At 43.9% G+C, this 16282-nt stretch overlaps 1 protein-coding gene across 6 annotated transcripts in view; it reads left to right on the forward strand.

Moving 5' to 3' along the window:
* Positions 1 to 976: 976 nt before the first annotated feature.
* Positions 977 to 16282, forward strand: part of MOCS1 (molybdenum cofactor synthesis 1) — a 29306-nt gene continuing 14000 nt past the window's right edge. The window contains exons 1-4 of one of the 6 annotated variants that reach the window (XM_075707250.1): positions 977 to 1017; positions 9166 to 9298; positions 9985 to 10152; positions 15006 to 15170. In XM_075707250.1, the coding sequence (XP_075563365.1) occupies positions 9996 to 10152; positions 15006 to 15170 (322 nt within the window). In that variant the 5' untranslated portion in view covers positions 977 to 1017; positions 9166 to 9298; positions 9985 to 9995. Of the gene's footprint in view, positions 1018 to 9165; positions 9299 to 9984; positions 10153 to 15005; positions 15171 to 16282 lie in introns of those variants that run through there. The other 5 variants (XM_075707252.1, XM_075707251.1, XM_075707246.1 and 2 more) reach the window with 5 other exon arrangements.

The following is a 16282-nucleotide window of genomic DNA, read 5'->3' on the forward strand; positions in this document are numbered from 1 at the left end:
GAAAGTCATTTAGGGAAACACCTGTCTCTTGGAAGAGTAGCTGACATGATTTAGGGAAGGGCATCCAGGGAAATTGAGGGCACCTGAGCCCTCCTTTCACGTGTGAAACGGGTTGAGAACAAGTGCCTCAAGTTCAGCTTGGCAATGGGCGACCACGCTCTGCAGACCCACTGCCCAGTAGAGGCGGACATTCTGCCATTAAGGCCTCTTGTCTGTGAAACACTGGGAGTGCAGGGGAAAGTATAACAGGCTGGAAAACTGAAATACTGTTTTCTTATGCCCCATAAAACTAGAACATTGAGCTCCTGTGCCACTGTTCTGACAACGTTTTACAGATTTCACTCGAGACTTGGGCAGGACTGAGGTTGAAGTCGTCGTTTCCACCAGAAATGTTCCCCAGCTGAGATAACCGTGTTTCCTGGTCCTCTGCCTGTCCCTCTTGGGACACGTACCCAGTGTGCGCGTCCTTCAACGCCTGCATTTCCCACGAAGGCAGACGGACGGCAGGCAGGGCTGGCCTGCAGGCCTCAGGCTCTCCACCTGGCTCTTGGAGGGCCGAGGCGAGGGCAGGGGAAGGCGGACAATAAAGGCTGTCAGAACAGGTTTTGCCCTTGCTGCTGAGGGACGCGGCGCTCGCAGGAGCTGCCCGGAGCCCCTGACCCAGGAGGGCACGGCGGGGGCGAGCGACCTGCGGGCTTGGCAGCGGCTCCCTCCTCCCGCCTACCCGCCTGAGGGCAGCGGACTACAACTCCCGGCATGCAGCGCCGCCCCTGCGGCCGCTCTGATTGGCTGCCTGCCCCCCCCGCCCTCCCCCGCGTGACGGTGCGGGGCTGGCGGCGGCGGCGGCGGAGCCCCCCGCGTGCTGGGGGCCGGCGAAGCCGCATGGCGGCGGCGGCGGCGGCGCGGGCGTGGGGGCGGCGCGGCGGCCTCGCGCTCCTGCGGGGGCCGCTCGGGGCAGCCCCGGGCCGCGGCTGCAGCACCGGGGCGCCCGTGAGGGCTCCCTCCGCCGCGGCTCAGGTGAGGCGGGGGAGCGGAGGGGTCCGGCGGGGGAGGGCTGTGCGGGGAGGCCGGTGCGGCGCCGCGGGGGGAGCGGAGGGTTTGGGGCCGAAGGTGATCGCCGGGGCCGGCGGCGGGTCACGGGCGGATGGAGCTGGCGGGGGGGCGCTTGGGAGGCGTGCAGCCGCCGGAGGTCGTGTTTGGGATTTGAGTCCCGGGCACTTAAAAGCCTTGCACTTAGAATTAAGAAGACGTAGTTCGTGGAGGGGCGCTTGCGGTCGCGCGGGATTCGCCCGGCGGGGTTCCCGGGGGGAGCTTGCGATTGAGAGTTCCCCCCCGCCCCCGTAATCCTCCGCAGCGCAGGGGTAGCGCGGCTGGAGTCTGCTGGGGGGGACGGCGCCGAAACTCTGCCTCGTGCTTTCTAATAAAACTACTTAATTTTGCAACCTGTCCCAGACCGATGGGTAATTTGTATGGTGAACACGACGTGATGATATTGGGGAGGAGGTCAACAAAACATGTAGCAATGCATAACTCTACGTCCTTACTTTGTTGAGATGTCACCCTTGCTTTGAGAGTAAGTAGGACATTCAGTCTCTTGGACTGAACCAGTTCTGTGTTCCTTCCTAGTCAAAGAAAAGATTACAGAACGGCACGTGATCTGCCTAGGTCAAAATCAAGTAGTTTGGCAGCTTTCGGTGGTTGTGCTCCAGGTGGTCACGCGAGCCTTGTGTCGAAGCTGTTTGTTCCACCGCTGGCGTGAAATCAACGCAGGTGTTGTCCAGATCTAGCTCCTCCTGGTTTAACTTTCATCCCCCTCACCCCCCGATGGATTCGGTCTCTTGGTGTCCAGACGCGGGAGAAAAAGCTGCACAGAAAGGCAAAGGTTCTGTAACTGTCTAGCAGAAGTAGGGTATGACATGCAGAGTTGTCCCAGCTGGGATCTGATTTATTGATTTACTTGCAATTGCATGGCTAGCTTTAACAAGCAGAAAATAAGCTAAAGCTACTGGTCACAGTCTTTGCATCACCAGAATTGAATGCATTCACGACCACTTATTTACAGAAAGTCAAGTGGATTTGTGCATTGCTTTATTGAATGCTTACTTGGCTCAGGAATCTAGAAAGGTTATTGAGTTTCTTTTGTGTTTTCTAAACCATGTACTTTATAAAATTTATAAATTCTGTTCAGGATTACTTTTAACTACTTTCTGTAAATTGAGTAGTTCTAACATACGTTCAGGAATACTTTTGAGAGAGCTTGATTACAACATCCATCTCTGAAAGCCATCCAGCCTTAGGGGACGAAAGCCACAGTGGTTGGAAGAATGGGATGGGTGATTTGTGTGTGTGGCATAGTAACTAAGACAAGTGTGCTGGGGCCGTGGCCGATACCCTGCAGGGCCTGAGAAGCAAGCTAATGCAAAAGCAGTACAAACTTAGCAACTATACAGTGATAACACACTCATTGCTCTTTTCTGTTCTCTGTCTCTCCGGGGATTCATCTGTAGAGAGGAGCAATTAGCATTACAGCCATAAGGGACAGTGAAATGTGCTTTCAGATGACAGGATGTTCAGACATTCAAAACAATTGTGAATACTGCTTGACTATCTTCTGGGTTGGATCTGAAAATGTTCATGGGTTCTGCTTGGTTTCATGAGATCTCAGTTGGGTGCAGGGGGTGCAAAAGGGAGAAGAGAGCGCTAGAGTCTGTATTTCATCTCTTTTTAAAATGGTCCCTCCAGCTGTGAAAGGAAGAACCGTGTAACTCAGGAGCTTCGGGAGACAGCTGAAAGGCTGTGTCTAAGGCCATCCGTTCTAAGTCTTTAGGTTAGGTTACAAACAGTAGGGTCGGTACAACTGCTGTATTGGTGTTGTGTGGTGAACTTATGTTCAACTTTTTAGCCTGTTTCTACATATTGTTTTTTGAGACAGTGGGAGAATGGCCGTGTGCGTGCTATCCATTCTGTATCCTGCATTTGCTATCTGTAATAACACGTTCTATGAATGCTTGGTACATGATTCCATCCATCAGGAATACTTAATAGCTTTTATTTGTGTGTTGAATGTCCATTAAGTCCTTACAACATTCTCTACATGAAATATGTGGTGAAAATTGATGTATTCATAGAAGTGAAATAATATTGAGCAGAATAGCTGACTGGGCAAGTCTGAGGCTGTGAAAATTTATGTCAATTTTGAAGGTGAAGAAGATATACCCGGGAAGCTTATCCTAAATTGTTTACAAATAAAACCCGGAACTTGATGAGCTTATTATTGGACTGGTTAGTCCACATGTTTGAGTGTGTTTGTATCTTAGTATTTAAGATACAGCTGTCAGTTTCAGAGATGTGCACAGGGTGGAGTCTCTTTTTCTAAGACTAGACAAGGGAGCAACAGGCACTCTGAAGGCAGTATTTTCAGGGTTGGTTGGTTCTGCACAAGCGTTTCTTGACTAATTCACAGTTAACAAGGGAAAGTCTGATGCCATCCTGTCATCTTGTACACATGATGATACATGTCCAAATTACATTCTTGAATTAAAAAAAAATCATATGGGATTACATATTTCTACTAAAAAAGTCTGTATTTTCCAGTACAATAGAAAAAGTAATTTTCCTTTTTTTTTTTTTTTTTTATTGTAAGCTGGAATTTTACATGCAAAAACCCCAGCTTTTTGAAATAAAGGAGGAAGATGAGAGGACTCTTAAGATAGTGAGGCTTGAGAGGAATAAGTTTAAGAAAATTAGCTGCTTTTTTTTTTTTTAAGTCCTGCTCTAGATGTATCATTTCTAGTAAAGGTCTTTGGCATCGTGATACAAAGTTTCATTTCAGCTTCTTCCATTTGTTCCTGTAGATCCTCTAATTCAAACATAACCACCTGAAATTTTCTGTGGCCTCAATGAAGTCTTCATCACTGGGATAAAGGGGAGAGCCCAGCCTGTCTAGAAAGACCTCATATGGCCCTTATTCTTGGCTAGTCATGTCTGAAACTCTCCGTGTCCTGGAGCTCTATTTTGCGGGTAGCTGGTCAAAGTCCCTGAGCAGTGTTTCTGTGCCAGTGACCAGAACTGGAGCATGCTGTTTGGGGTCAACTGTTGGGCAGCAGCTGCTGAGCCTTCAGAAAAACATTTGTCTTGGACTTCTCAGCTCAGACCTCATTCTGGCACTTGGCCTACTTAGACCCGTTTCAGCCTCTGTGGTTGTCTAATTTCCAGATTGAACAAGGACGCTATGTCACCGCTTCCTGACAGACTGGGATGTTAAAGGTGAGGTGTGAAACAGAAGAGCTTTTGCTGAGCTGTGTCCACGGTGCTGGCGCAGCAGCGTTAGGTACTGCAGTGAGGCGGCAGCACTGATGCATAGACCCAACAGGACTGCAGGAGCCGAAAGAGCCGGCGGGTGCAGGAGTAGCACTGACGGTGTCGTAAGTACACAGCTTGTGGTGGTCCCTGAGGCCTGTCCAGAAGTGTTCGCAAGCATTACTTTTTCGTAGTGCACAAATATCACTGGGGATAAGGTGAAGGTGGAAGGCCAGAGCAAGTATAGTACGCGATCTTCAGCTTGATAAACAGATAAGAGCTCTGTTCTCTTTCCCCTTGTGTTTAACTGAGCCTTTCCACTATCCATCAGTTTGTGGTGTTCCTGGTGGTTATTAATACCTCTGGTGACAGCTTCCAATTTTGCTGCATTGTTAGAAGAGGAGTTCTGGAAATCACAGGTGAATTGCCAGGTCTGAAGGGTTGACAGCTTGTCAAAATATAGCTGCTAGGTGCAGTCACCTAAGCTCTTACTCTTTCAGTACTAGTATAGAACATAGGATCGACAGTCCGGAGACTGAATCCATTTTTTCACGGAGCAGATAAAGCACTCTGTGTGACAGGGCATACTCCTCTGATGTGCAGAAGTGTCTCCTGTCAACTATGCAGGCAAGGGAGTGGGGACTTGGGAATTATAGCCAACTCTTTTGAGTGGAAAAAGTTATGCGGTTGGGCATTGATACATTAAAATACCAACAACCACCCATCTTTTCCAACCACAGGGAACTGAATAACCCTTTTCCTGTAGACAGGGAACTGCAGCAGGCAGCTTTTTCTTTCTCCCTGCTCCAAAAGCTCTCACACAGGCTGCAAGTGACTAGGTCCAACCCCACCCTATTCTTCCCCTTCAGAAAATCCTACTTACACGACTACCTGGGAGAGTGCTTCATCCTTGCCCTGAGTTACCAGGAAGGCAGCTGAGTTTCCATCTCTGATATTTGGCCTTCCCTGTGGAATTGATAAAAATATGAGTCAGTGCTGGGTGCAGTGGCAGTTTTGGTAATACAGGAACCTCTCCCAGCAGAGCTCAAGCTGATGCTACTGAACTCCTCGTGGGTGTCTCCTAATTCCTCCTTGCTGACATCAAACTGGACAGAAACTGAACTAACAGCTTAAAAATTCCATCTCCAGTCACTCCTTCTTCCCAGACAAACCCATCTCTGTTACACTACAAGAAGTTGATGGAAAGAAGCTCTAGTCGCTGTGGAAAACTTTTTTCTTTTCCCCATCCTAACACCCACTATTTTGCAGCAAGACAGCAAAAGTTAGTTATTTCCAACAGGAACTTTAAAGTATATTGACACCAACTGCTTGCTGAGTGCCTGTTCTTTAAATGCTGCTTCTTGACAGTTCACTTCAGAGTAATTTAATGAAGGGCAGTATTATTCCTCCAGTAAGTCCTCTTACTTTAGTTTCCTTGCCTGTAACAGCCACGCAAGTGGATGGCAGACCAGGAACAGAACTGCTGTCTCCTGCATCCCACTCCAGCGGTGGCTCCTTCCTGGAAATGAGGAATTACTTTAAGCATATTGTCCTTGACAAGAAAGTACACAGTTTTGGCATCCATTACATGCAATCATTAAAGTCTCCCTCTCTTGCCTCCCTTTCATCTGGGAGGACAACTTTTCACTTCTTTTCCTCCCTGTAATGTGCACTTTAAAAGGGGGAGGCAGGAGGTCCATACTGTTCTGCCTTCAAGTGGAGTGGGTAAGGAAGCCTGGTCCTGAAAAAGGTGCAAAAATGAGTTACCGAGAAAGAAAGAGGAGAGGAGTGCTCCTGCAAAAAGGGTTAAAATCATTTTAATAAGCGTGGGGGTGCTTTCCCTCTCAAATGTGAACACCTTTCCAAAATAATAGGAAGGAGAACATCAGAAATCCAGCCAGGCCAGAAAGCAGTACAGTTTTCAAGAAAAAATACTTCTGTTTTTTTGAAGTTGGCAGTATTTAAAATATCTTCAGATTTAGTCTGTTCAGGGGTGAGTTTTCTAACTGGGGAAGAAGCTCTGAATATTTAGCTGGGCCATTTGACTTAACCCTGTGTGTATTCTGAGAAACCCCCACACTAAGTGCAAGAGAGCCGGCATTTCCAACAAAGCGAGCTCCCAACATGGGATTTCCTGAGGAAAGTAAAGCTGTGTGGAGCTCGCAAACAACCCGCCGGTGCCCAGGCTGGAGCGTTTGCCCAGGGGGATTAAAAACCGGATTACTTGTTCTGCCCGTGCGCGTTGGAGCAGAGGGAGATGAAGGAACGTGCGTAAGCCTGTGGCTGCGGAGGGGTCGGTTTTTACGGCTCTTGTCGCTGACCCCTTTGGTGCCGCAGGGAGGGAAGGCCAGGCCTGGGGAGGGCTGGCCTTGCGCCCCTTATCCCTCTGCTGCTGTGGCCATTGCAAAACAAAACCAGGGAGGTTTCTTTCATTCCAGCAGAAAAGCAATTATGTGGAAACTAGTACTGCTGTTTTTATCAGGGGTAAACAGATGCGTTCTGCGCTTTGAAATCAGCCGCTTCGTGTCTCCTTTAACATCTCTAGCGGCCCCCCCACTGCCGGACATGTTCTTGGAGATCTCCTTATCTAACCACAAAGCTGTTTGGATCAAGAAGTGTAGTGGATTGTTTAAAGGCTGGTGGAAAGATTGTGCTGCCAAGAAAGACTGCTCCTGCTTGTAAGTTTAGCAGCAGCCGTGGTGTCGGCGCAGCTGAAATCAAAACTGCTGCAGCTGCTGATGGCTGACGTTGGGCCTCTCCCCAGATAACCTTTGCTGTCTGGCTGATCTGGTCGCTGAGGGTGTCCTCTCCACCCACCCCCAAATCTTTCTTACAAATGCTTTCAGAATAAAATGTTTTGAGGAAGTATACCTGGGTTGTTCAATGTTTTAGCTGACCATTTTCCAGACTTCTTGCTAGGGCTGTTTGGAAATACTGTGCGGGATTAACTCCTCTGGTTACTGCTAGTGATGATCAGAGCCAGGGAGATGATGGCTGTGGCTGTGTGTGTTTCTGCCCAGTCCCTTGGCATCATCCCATACGTGCCAATTTTAGTATGTCTGCAGATTTCGCAGGTCTGTTTTTCACCAGATGGAAATCATGACTTTTGCTCAGTTAAGCAGTTTGAATACTAGCTAATGTGTCATTTTGTCCGGTTCCTCATTCTGCATCTTAAATTTATGTCAAAACTTTATTTAATCTTTTGCTTGCTGCAGCCTGTCAAGACTATCAGCATGACTTTGACTTGAGGCACAATTCTGCAGTCGATTATTCCCCCCTCGCTTTTTTGACTTTGTGAACACCATGTATCCAGAAATGGTTTTCTATGTGCTCTTTCACTGGAGATGAAGTTCACTGTATGGCCAGGAGCCCTTTAGCTTTCTTCCAGTCTTCTTAGCTGGCAGACACTTAATAGTGTCTGTATGAGGTTAACTAACAAGGACACAGTGAAGGTAGTTCCTTTAATTACTTTGGTCCTGTTTTCTCTGTTTCATTTTGTGATGCTATGCAGCTGGCCTCTGTCAGAATTATTAAACTGGCCTCCTAAAAAATGTTAATTTAACTGTGATATAGTAGATGAAAAGACACCAGACTTGGCAGGGTTTGGGTGATATTGTTTGTGGACATTTGAACTTAGTGCCTGAACCGAGTATCCACCAGCTGATAAAAGTATGTTGGGAAACTTTTGCTTTTCTGCAGTACTGTGATAAGAGTTGGTTCAGTTACTGTATGTTTCACTTAAGGTACTGAAATATTTTCCAAAAGTAGCAGAGTGGTGTCAGCAGTGTTTTACAGGTATAGAAAAATAGAGATAAAACATGGTAATTTGAAAGTCATGGGCTAAAGGCAGTGGGACTCCCTGTGTTTAGACCTTGCTATAACCAACAGTGTTCTGGTGTTGATGGTAGTGATGTTTTAAAGATGCTTGGTATAAACTTGAACTGTATTTGTTTCCAGTACCAGCTACTAATTTGGGATATTTCATTTGATACCTAAAGCGATCAGCCCTCATTCTGGAGGGCAAATATTCAGTACTTCCTGAAAACTGTGTTGCTGTATGTTGTTCACATGTTACACTGTGCTTTAAAAATACCCAAAATTGTAAATAGAAATATCTTTTAATAGTCACTTCATGACAGTTAATAAATACGTTATTAAAATTCTGAACCTTGCAGGCTTGAACAGGTGGAATGCTCAGGATCATACATTTCTCCTCCAGACCCACTGTGCCCTGTATTATGTATCATCTTTAACTGAGACAAGCTTTTTGGAAGTATTCTGTTGTATGGATTTGGGCATGATGACCTTGTTGGAAATGTTCTTGAAACAGACATCATGAAACATAATTGTATGAAATAGCAATAATTTGGTTTTGCTATTAACAAGATGTTATGTCTTGCACACAAAAGTTGGTAGGGACATGTGCAGAGATGCAGTGTTTCATCACCTTTTAGTTCTCTTGCGCTGAAGTGCAGGGAGGGACCCTTCTATATGATTTCATTTATCTGAGGACTGTAGCGAGGTTGGGTGGTCCTGGATCATTGATTCTGGAAAGTGAAGAGACACGCAACTGAAAAAAACTGCCTCCTCCTGCAAAAAAAGTCTGAAGCACCTGTGGCAAAGAGTGTGCATCATAAAATGCACAGGGAAATTGTAGTACAGTTCCATGGAAGTAAGTAGGGCATGAAAGTTAATAAATGGCCAGTTTTGACTGTAAAGACAAGTCATGGGGGGTTTTTTTGTGCAGCTGTCTCTGTGGGGGAAAAATGGAAGAATAATTATCAGTTGAGTTCAAAGTTAGTGTTTATACAGCAAGCTGATAGGATAACTATTCAAATATTTAGCACTTGCTTGTTTTCATTACAGGAATTGCAAAGCTCAGGAAGAGGACGCTTTCTGCTGGAACATGCTGTTCCCTTCTCTGCTTTTTTGACGGACAGCTTTGGACGTCAGCACAACTACTTGCGAATTTCTTTGACCGAGAAATGCAACCTCAGGTGTAAGTGTCTGCTTCCTTTCTTGCACAAAGCTCTTACGCACTATATTGTGCAGAGGCCAAGAAATGAGTTAGGGTACTTATTGCTGTGTTGGCCCTGTGGTGTTTCTTGTCTTCACAAAGTAATGGGAAAGGATGGATAGAGACTGATTTGGGCCTGAGCTGCTGGTTGGATGGGGAAGCAGGAGGAAGCCTAGGGATCTCCCAGAGACAGGTATTTCATCAGAGTGACAGGTCTTTCATCAGACTTGGTGCTGTTTGGATGATGGTGCTTGTGGATGTTTACATGCCATACCCAAAGTGTGTGATAAGCGTGAGAGCTCAGACGTAGGCATTCCCACAATTACGTCTGCAAAGTTTGTGGCAATGTCCCATTGCTTGCAAGTTCAGTTTGGTGTGTCTGTTTGAATGCAGGTTAGATAGAAATAAGATCAGCTTTTCCTTCAAAGTGGATCCATTGTAATTTTGAGACCCATCAAATGAGTCTTGGGTTTTCTTCTGAAGGAAAACAGGAAATTGTTAGGAGATTGCTTGTAAGATTTGGTGTATGATCTCATCTGTATTTCCGAAAAGCAGAGTTGCTGACATCCATTAAAGACAGTTGCACTTGGTGCATTTTGCCCATCAATATTAGATTAACTGCTGCTGGTTATTTTTTTTGCCATGTATTTCTGTATTCTTTGTTTCAGGTCAGTACTGTATGCCAGAGGAAGGTGTTCAGCTGACCCCTAAATCAGAGCTACTTACTGCTCAGGAGATAATCACCCTAGCCAGACTGTTTGTGAAAGAAGGTGTAGAGAAGATCCGACTGACAGGAGGAGAGCCACTTATCCGTCCCGATGTGGTTGATATTGTGGGTGAGTTCCCAATGAGTACAGTGTGTTTCAAAGTGACTTGCTTTGATCCAAGAATTACACTTGTAACTATATACTAATACAGTCCAGCAACCTGAAGAATAATTATACATTAAATAACAGTGCTTTTTCCCAACATTGTGAAATGCAAGATACTTCCTTTCATAAAAATTCCGGTTCTGCTCTTCTGCTTGGATGGAACTTATGTCTCTTCATATTACAACAGCTGAACTTAGTGTTGTCTTCGTATTGAACATCTACTAGAATAGCTTCCAATAATGCAGATGGGGTGAAAAATGCAGAATTGATGTGGCCAGGTCCTCACTGGGGAGGAACAGTTGATACATGCTTACAAACAGAACAGGTTTTCTTTCAGATTTTTGGGTGGGGGTCATTTTTGTGGTTTTTGTCTTGTTTCCTTGATAACAGATGTCACTTGCTTGTCTGTGTTTAGTAAGGTATGGTGGCAAAGCCTAAATTTTTACAGTTATTGATGAAGACTATTACTTTAATGGAAGATAGACTTCTGAAAATTACCCAGTAATCTATCTCCTTTGATTGGTGGTGTGTTGACTGACTGTGCTTGTTTTTCTCTTGAGCCAGGTGCTTTTTTCCCCTGTCCAAACTCTTGCATGTTACGGACATTACAATAGCTTTGTGTAGGGGCGATGTATTAGATTAAGGCTATGTAGGTGGGTGCACTTTGGTGTATTGTAGGCAACTGAACTTGTCTGTTTCTGCACATATACTCTTATAAGTACTGAAGATAAGAAAGAGTCAATATGGAAGGTGAAGGTCTTGAAAGTAGAGTAACTGCCTAGTGATACACTGAGCTTTGCTGCAGAAAACAGTTGGTCTCTGCTCCTGCTCTGTGTTGTTAAGGATTTGGAAGACCTTTGTGGTCTTTTCCAAAGGAAGCAGCAGAGCAGTGTGGTATGTAGAACTGACCTGTTTATAGCTGGAAAAGGTGTGGCTAGAGTGAGCTGGCTTGGGTCTCCTTGAACTTTGATTGTGAGGAGTCCTGAAACTGCACTAACTTCATCTTTTTGGAACTCTGGGATACCATTCTCTAGGGCATTTTGCCTGTGCATGATAGGTTATTTCTTAGTTAGGATTGAGAGTGCTATGTGCCTTTCAAGAGACCTGTTTCTTTCAAGAAGGCGTTCCCCATGTCTAGTAATAATAGGTATCATTATTTTTAGCTGGCTTTTGCCAGCCGAAAGGGGGGCAGATTTATAAAATAGGTTGTATTTTAAAATACAATAAAGCTTTGCAGTTCAGCATATAGTATTGGCATGAAAATGAGTTGAAATCAGCAACGTCATCAGTTCAGTGCAGAACTTTCTTTCCTAGTGTACGCACCTTCTTGATTTATCAGCGGTGGCTGATGGCTTTTTATACTTAGTGCAGCTACTCTGATGTTGAGGGTGTAAGTTGAGTAGCCAGGTCACTGCAAAATAACTGTTACATTGCTGTGGTTCGGAAGTATTGATATTGGAAGGATAGAAAGCTTTTTGTTTGTTTTACTACAGTGATAGAATTCTCAAAGGTTATTTCCGTGGCTGAAAGAGGGAGACGGCTCTTTTTGAACCACTGGGCTTTCATTATTCTTCCTGTGTTCTTGTTCACAGCTGAACTTTGACAGATTCATAGTGATCATTTTAATGGAGGTCAGGAGAGTAGTGATCTTGGGGTAAAGATAATGGATGTTAAGATGATTGTCCTGTTGCATTAGTTCATTCTGTCATGAATTTGTATTAGCCTGGGTTTTTTTTTTTCTAAGGCATATTGAAAATTGGTGAATTAAGTCCATAAACACTTCTTGTCTTCTCAGACTTTGATGTTACTCTGTGGTGCACAAGTTTGGGATCAAGATAAAAGTCTCAAAACTAAAGAGATCACATGTAACAACTATGGGAAAACTCATTGAAGGGAAACAAGCCCAAAAATGTCTTCTGCAGAATTTGAGTTAGGCACCTTTATTGAAGCCATCTTAGCACAATGTATTGGTTTTGGGCTGGTCTAGATGGTTTATAGAAGCTGGCTACAATATCTCAGGTGCTGAATAGGCTTGAGATTTGTGTTAGGTTTGTTTTCAGCGAACCTTTCTCATAACTATAAATGGTCTGTGAAATACCAATAAAGCTAAAAAATACTAATGCTAGATTACTGTTACCATATTTTTCTAATACTTAAGTTCAACCTTTTTTGTTGTTTCAATGAACAAATGTGATTTGAAGCTACTGTAGGAGACCATGTTATTCAGAGACCTGCTACAGTTCTTTAGCTTATTTAAAATCTTTTAATGCATAAGCATACATAAACTATGACTCAGCAACTACCGCTGAAAGCTAAATCATGTTCTGGGGACTGCTGAAAACATATGTTTGAGACTTTTCTGCAGCAGCTGATAGTGGAATATAGAATCCATCTCCTTTGGGATGCTCAAAGTTTAAATTAGTGCCAGATATAAACTATGTGATAGCTGTTTATTATTAATAGTCTGAGAAGTACACATCTCCATTGACTAAATAATTTTCCATGCAGTGGGGGAATGGATGGTTGGATTACTTTTTATAGCAATGTACACATTTCAAGAGTGAAGTCGTGCATGGTAGACTTGTTAATTCATGTTTTAGGAGATACGCATACCTTTTGTGGACTCAATCAGGAGAAGTGCAATTGAGGAAACGATTGGAGAAGAATATGTAAGAAACTTGTCTATTTAAGAAGATGCTCCTGATCCTAAAGGAAAAAGTAAATGTAAAAGGGTTTACTTGATGGCTTGGGCCTGGCATATAAGCTTTTAGCTTCATGCTATTTAATTATAGCATCTGTTCAGTTTCCTTTTCTACTTGATAGTTTTATCAGTTGCCTGTGATTGTGCTGATAGCAGTGACCAAAGGTCAGCAAACAGACTTAATACAGGTCCAAGGTGAGTTACAAAGTTATGAAATCTCTTTAATCCCTTTTGAATTTAGAGGTCAACAAGCCAAGAAACATCAACTGCAAATGTTTCACTTCTTAGCTTGCACAAATAAGGCAGAGTGTACTAACTGGTCCTTTTTAACTTGTTGGTCTTAGTGTTAAATCTCCATCTCTAATCTCTCACAGTTGGCTTCTATCTAATTTGTTATTACAGGTGGTTCCACATATTAGTGCGTTTCCAGTGCCTCATTCTGTATCTCTTCCTGTCTGATGAGGAAAAAGATGCATTGGTAACAGCTGCTGCCTGCACTAACTGACCTAATCAGCTGGTGCTACTGGTTTTAATTTTTCCATTTTAGGCTGTAGCATGGCTTTGGTTTTATGCAATGCCTTTATGCATTTTACATTTCTAGCAATGAAGCCTGTATGGCAGCTAGGGGTTTTTTTCTCTCTTAGGAGGCTGAGCATTTTGTGTGTTCTGAGGCTGTAAATAAAAGTAGTGTTGTTCCTCTGCTATCCTCTGGGTGCAGTGTGTATCCTATGCTCTCACAAAGACTATGCTGCTAGTGGTAGCTAGTGTCAAGTGATTTTTGGCAAACATGGGCCAATGGAACTCATCCTCTAGGAAAAGGTTATTCCTGGTCAGGAATTTTGAGAGACGAATGCCAGAAAAATCTAGTTCTTAGTAAAGATTGCTCTTTCATTACAGCCTCAGGTTCCAAATGTCTTTACAAGGCTTTTCATCATGTTGCAAAATGCTGCTGCTGTAAGTTTCAGCATCTTTGCTGTGACCTGGCTTGTCCCATTCCAGAGTTTTGGGTCCAGCTTAGGGTGAATATTTTCAGAATAGCTGGGAAATGAGATAAAGCAGAAGTAAAGCCCTTATCAACATGAACAAATAGAGGTAAATAGGGAGGGAAGAAGTGATTATGAAATATTTGTGCTGTAATTAAAGCTGCCTCAAGAGTAAGGGTTCAAATATTTCTCAACTAATTAGGGTGGAGGCTATGAGAGAAGGGAGGAGGGAAAATAAGAAAAAATTACTTTGCCATGGCTCTGCTTCTGCAAGTGGTTTATGAGGCTGTTTTCCTATTTGTTATTGTACTGATAACCGGAGGTTTGAACAGCCTGCTCTCTGGAGATCTGGTATGCTGAGGATTTTTGCATTTGGCTTGTGAGGAGGCAGCTATTTTCTAAATCTTACCCTCATGTTATTAACTGTTTCTTACGTGGTTTTCTTTTGTTAGCCATTTTTTAGTGTCTTGCGTAAGCCCTCTTCAATTAGCTGGGCTACCACTGTGGTGTCAAGTGCAAGTGTTTTGTCCCTTGGATGTTGTTGCCTTGGATTCTCTGTGATGTCTAATATGTTGACCTTTTTCTGTGTAGTTAGGAGTATATGCGGTATTTTTTTCAGCAGTTTAAAGTCACTACTGCTGGCAGCTACCTCTGGGTTAGAACTGTTTTTTGGTAAAGCCTAGCAGGATAAATGTTGCTAGATAAATGCAGCTAGTTCAGGTGTCAGGTGTGAGAGGGGTGGCTTGCTGCTTATTACTATTGCAAAACAGAGTTGTTTGCAAAGCTAGACTGAGGAAAAGAAGGTAAACAGAATCAGAGGCCTTCTTCCAACAAGAAAGTAGCTACTTACTCTAAGAAATGGAGAACAAAATTAGTGTGCATTTTCGGTGTTCTTTATAACCAGTTTTGTTTGCAATAAACTACTGTCTTTCATACTATTTGAAATGGATTTGTGCTAAAATGGGTCTCTTAAACCAGTACAGCTGGAAGAAGGCTGAAGCATCTGTGTTTTCCTCACACCCTCAGTGATACTTTTTTGTTTGTTTGTTTCACAAATCTTCTGTTGGGTTTTCTGTGTAACTTCCAGTTGAATTACTTCTTTTAAAGTGTTCTTTTTACTTCTGTTTTCCTAGGTGAACTGTACAAGCTAGAAGGGCTGAAAACCATTGCTGTTACAACCAACGGGATCAACTTAGCCAGATTGCTGCCCCGACTGAAAGAGGCAGGACTGAATGCTGTTAACATTAGCCTGGATACTTTGGTCCCAGCTAAATTTGAGTTCATTGTCCGGAGGAAAGGTACAGGCTTGTCTTCTAAGGCAACTGTGTTAATATTTGCAGTAATGTTGTGAGTTGTTTGGTATGTCTTTCACACTCAATTATTTTGGGAGGGGAGGGAATTGCTATCTTTCTGAGGCTAGGAAAAGTAGTCTGTACTAGCTTATTTGACAGTGATTCCCTTTCCTTCTTTCTACAACCCTTAGGCAGGTAGAGCCCCTTTAGTTGGAGCTGGTGGAGTAGAAGATGCTCAACTCACCACAGTCAGTGGGATTGTGACTACAGCTGCCAGTAACTGGCTGATTACTGGTTAGACATGGGTATCAAGAGGACTCTCCAAATCTTGTGTTGGTCTTGTGTGCTGCTGTTCTTTAATACTGTTCAAAAACCAGATGTTCCCACTATAGCAGCTGGGGACTAGGATGCCACAAGAACTGAGCTTCTTGTCGTGAATAGCGGCAGTTTCTGGAAGTTATATTTGGGGCATGCTAGCAGTGGTCTCGCTTGTGACTAGTGATGTTTCCTACCTCCACTGATTTTTAATAGGAATAAACATAAATTGTGGCTGAGGTCATTTGAGGAGGGGTGCTAGCTTTGTAACTTCTCTCCGATTGAGCTGGTAATTCCAAAGTCTCAAAAATGCTTGGATGTGCCCGGTGCTACAGATTCTTGTTTAAATGAATCCTAAAGCTCATCATGAAGTTCAGCTTCATGGTCGGGCTTCCTTCTAACCTAAAACGGATTTGATCTTGTATCATTCTATTTCTGTCCAGTAATGTAACTTTGGCAGCCTGTGAACTTCTAATTCAGATAAAGCCTCCAAGTAGCCACTAGATGGTGCAAAAACGTAAGATAAAGGTAGGCCAAGGGCTGCAGCAGTCTGGGATGTTGTGAAAAGTAATTTCAACGTTTGAATCACTCCGCTATCAAATCGAAGTTCTGCTGACAGGTGCAGAAAGGTGTCCTTGTCTACAGTCTCTCTGGGAGCACTTCTTCATGTTTCTACATCATGGTGCAGAAATCTGTTCCTGTCATAAATCTGACCAGAGCATTATCCTTCCAACATAGGCCATTGCATTAATCTGGTTGTGTCATGGCACAGTTGACTCCCAGAGGAGTATCTGGGAGTATCT

Source organism: Pelecanus crispus, chromosome 3, assembly GCF_030463565.1.
Source record: "Pelecanus crispus isolate bPelCri1 chromosome 3, bPelCri1.pri, whole genome shotgun sequence".
Classification (NCBI taxonomy): Eukaryota; Metazoa; Chordata; class Aves; order Pelecaniformes; family Pelecanidae; genus Pelecanus; species Pelecanus crispus.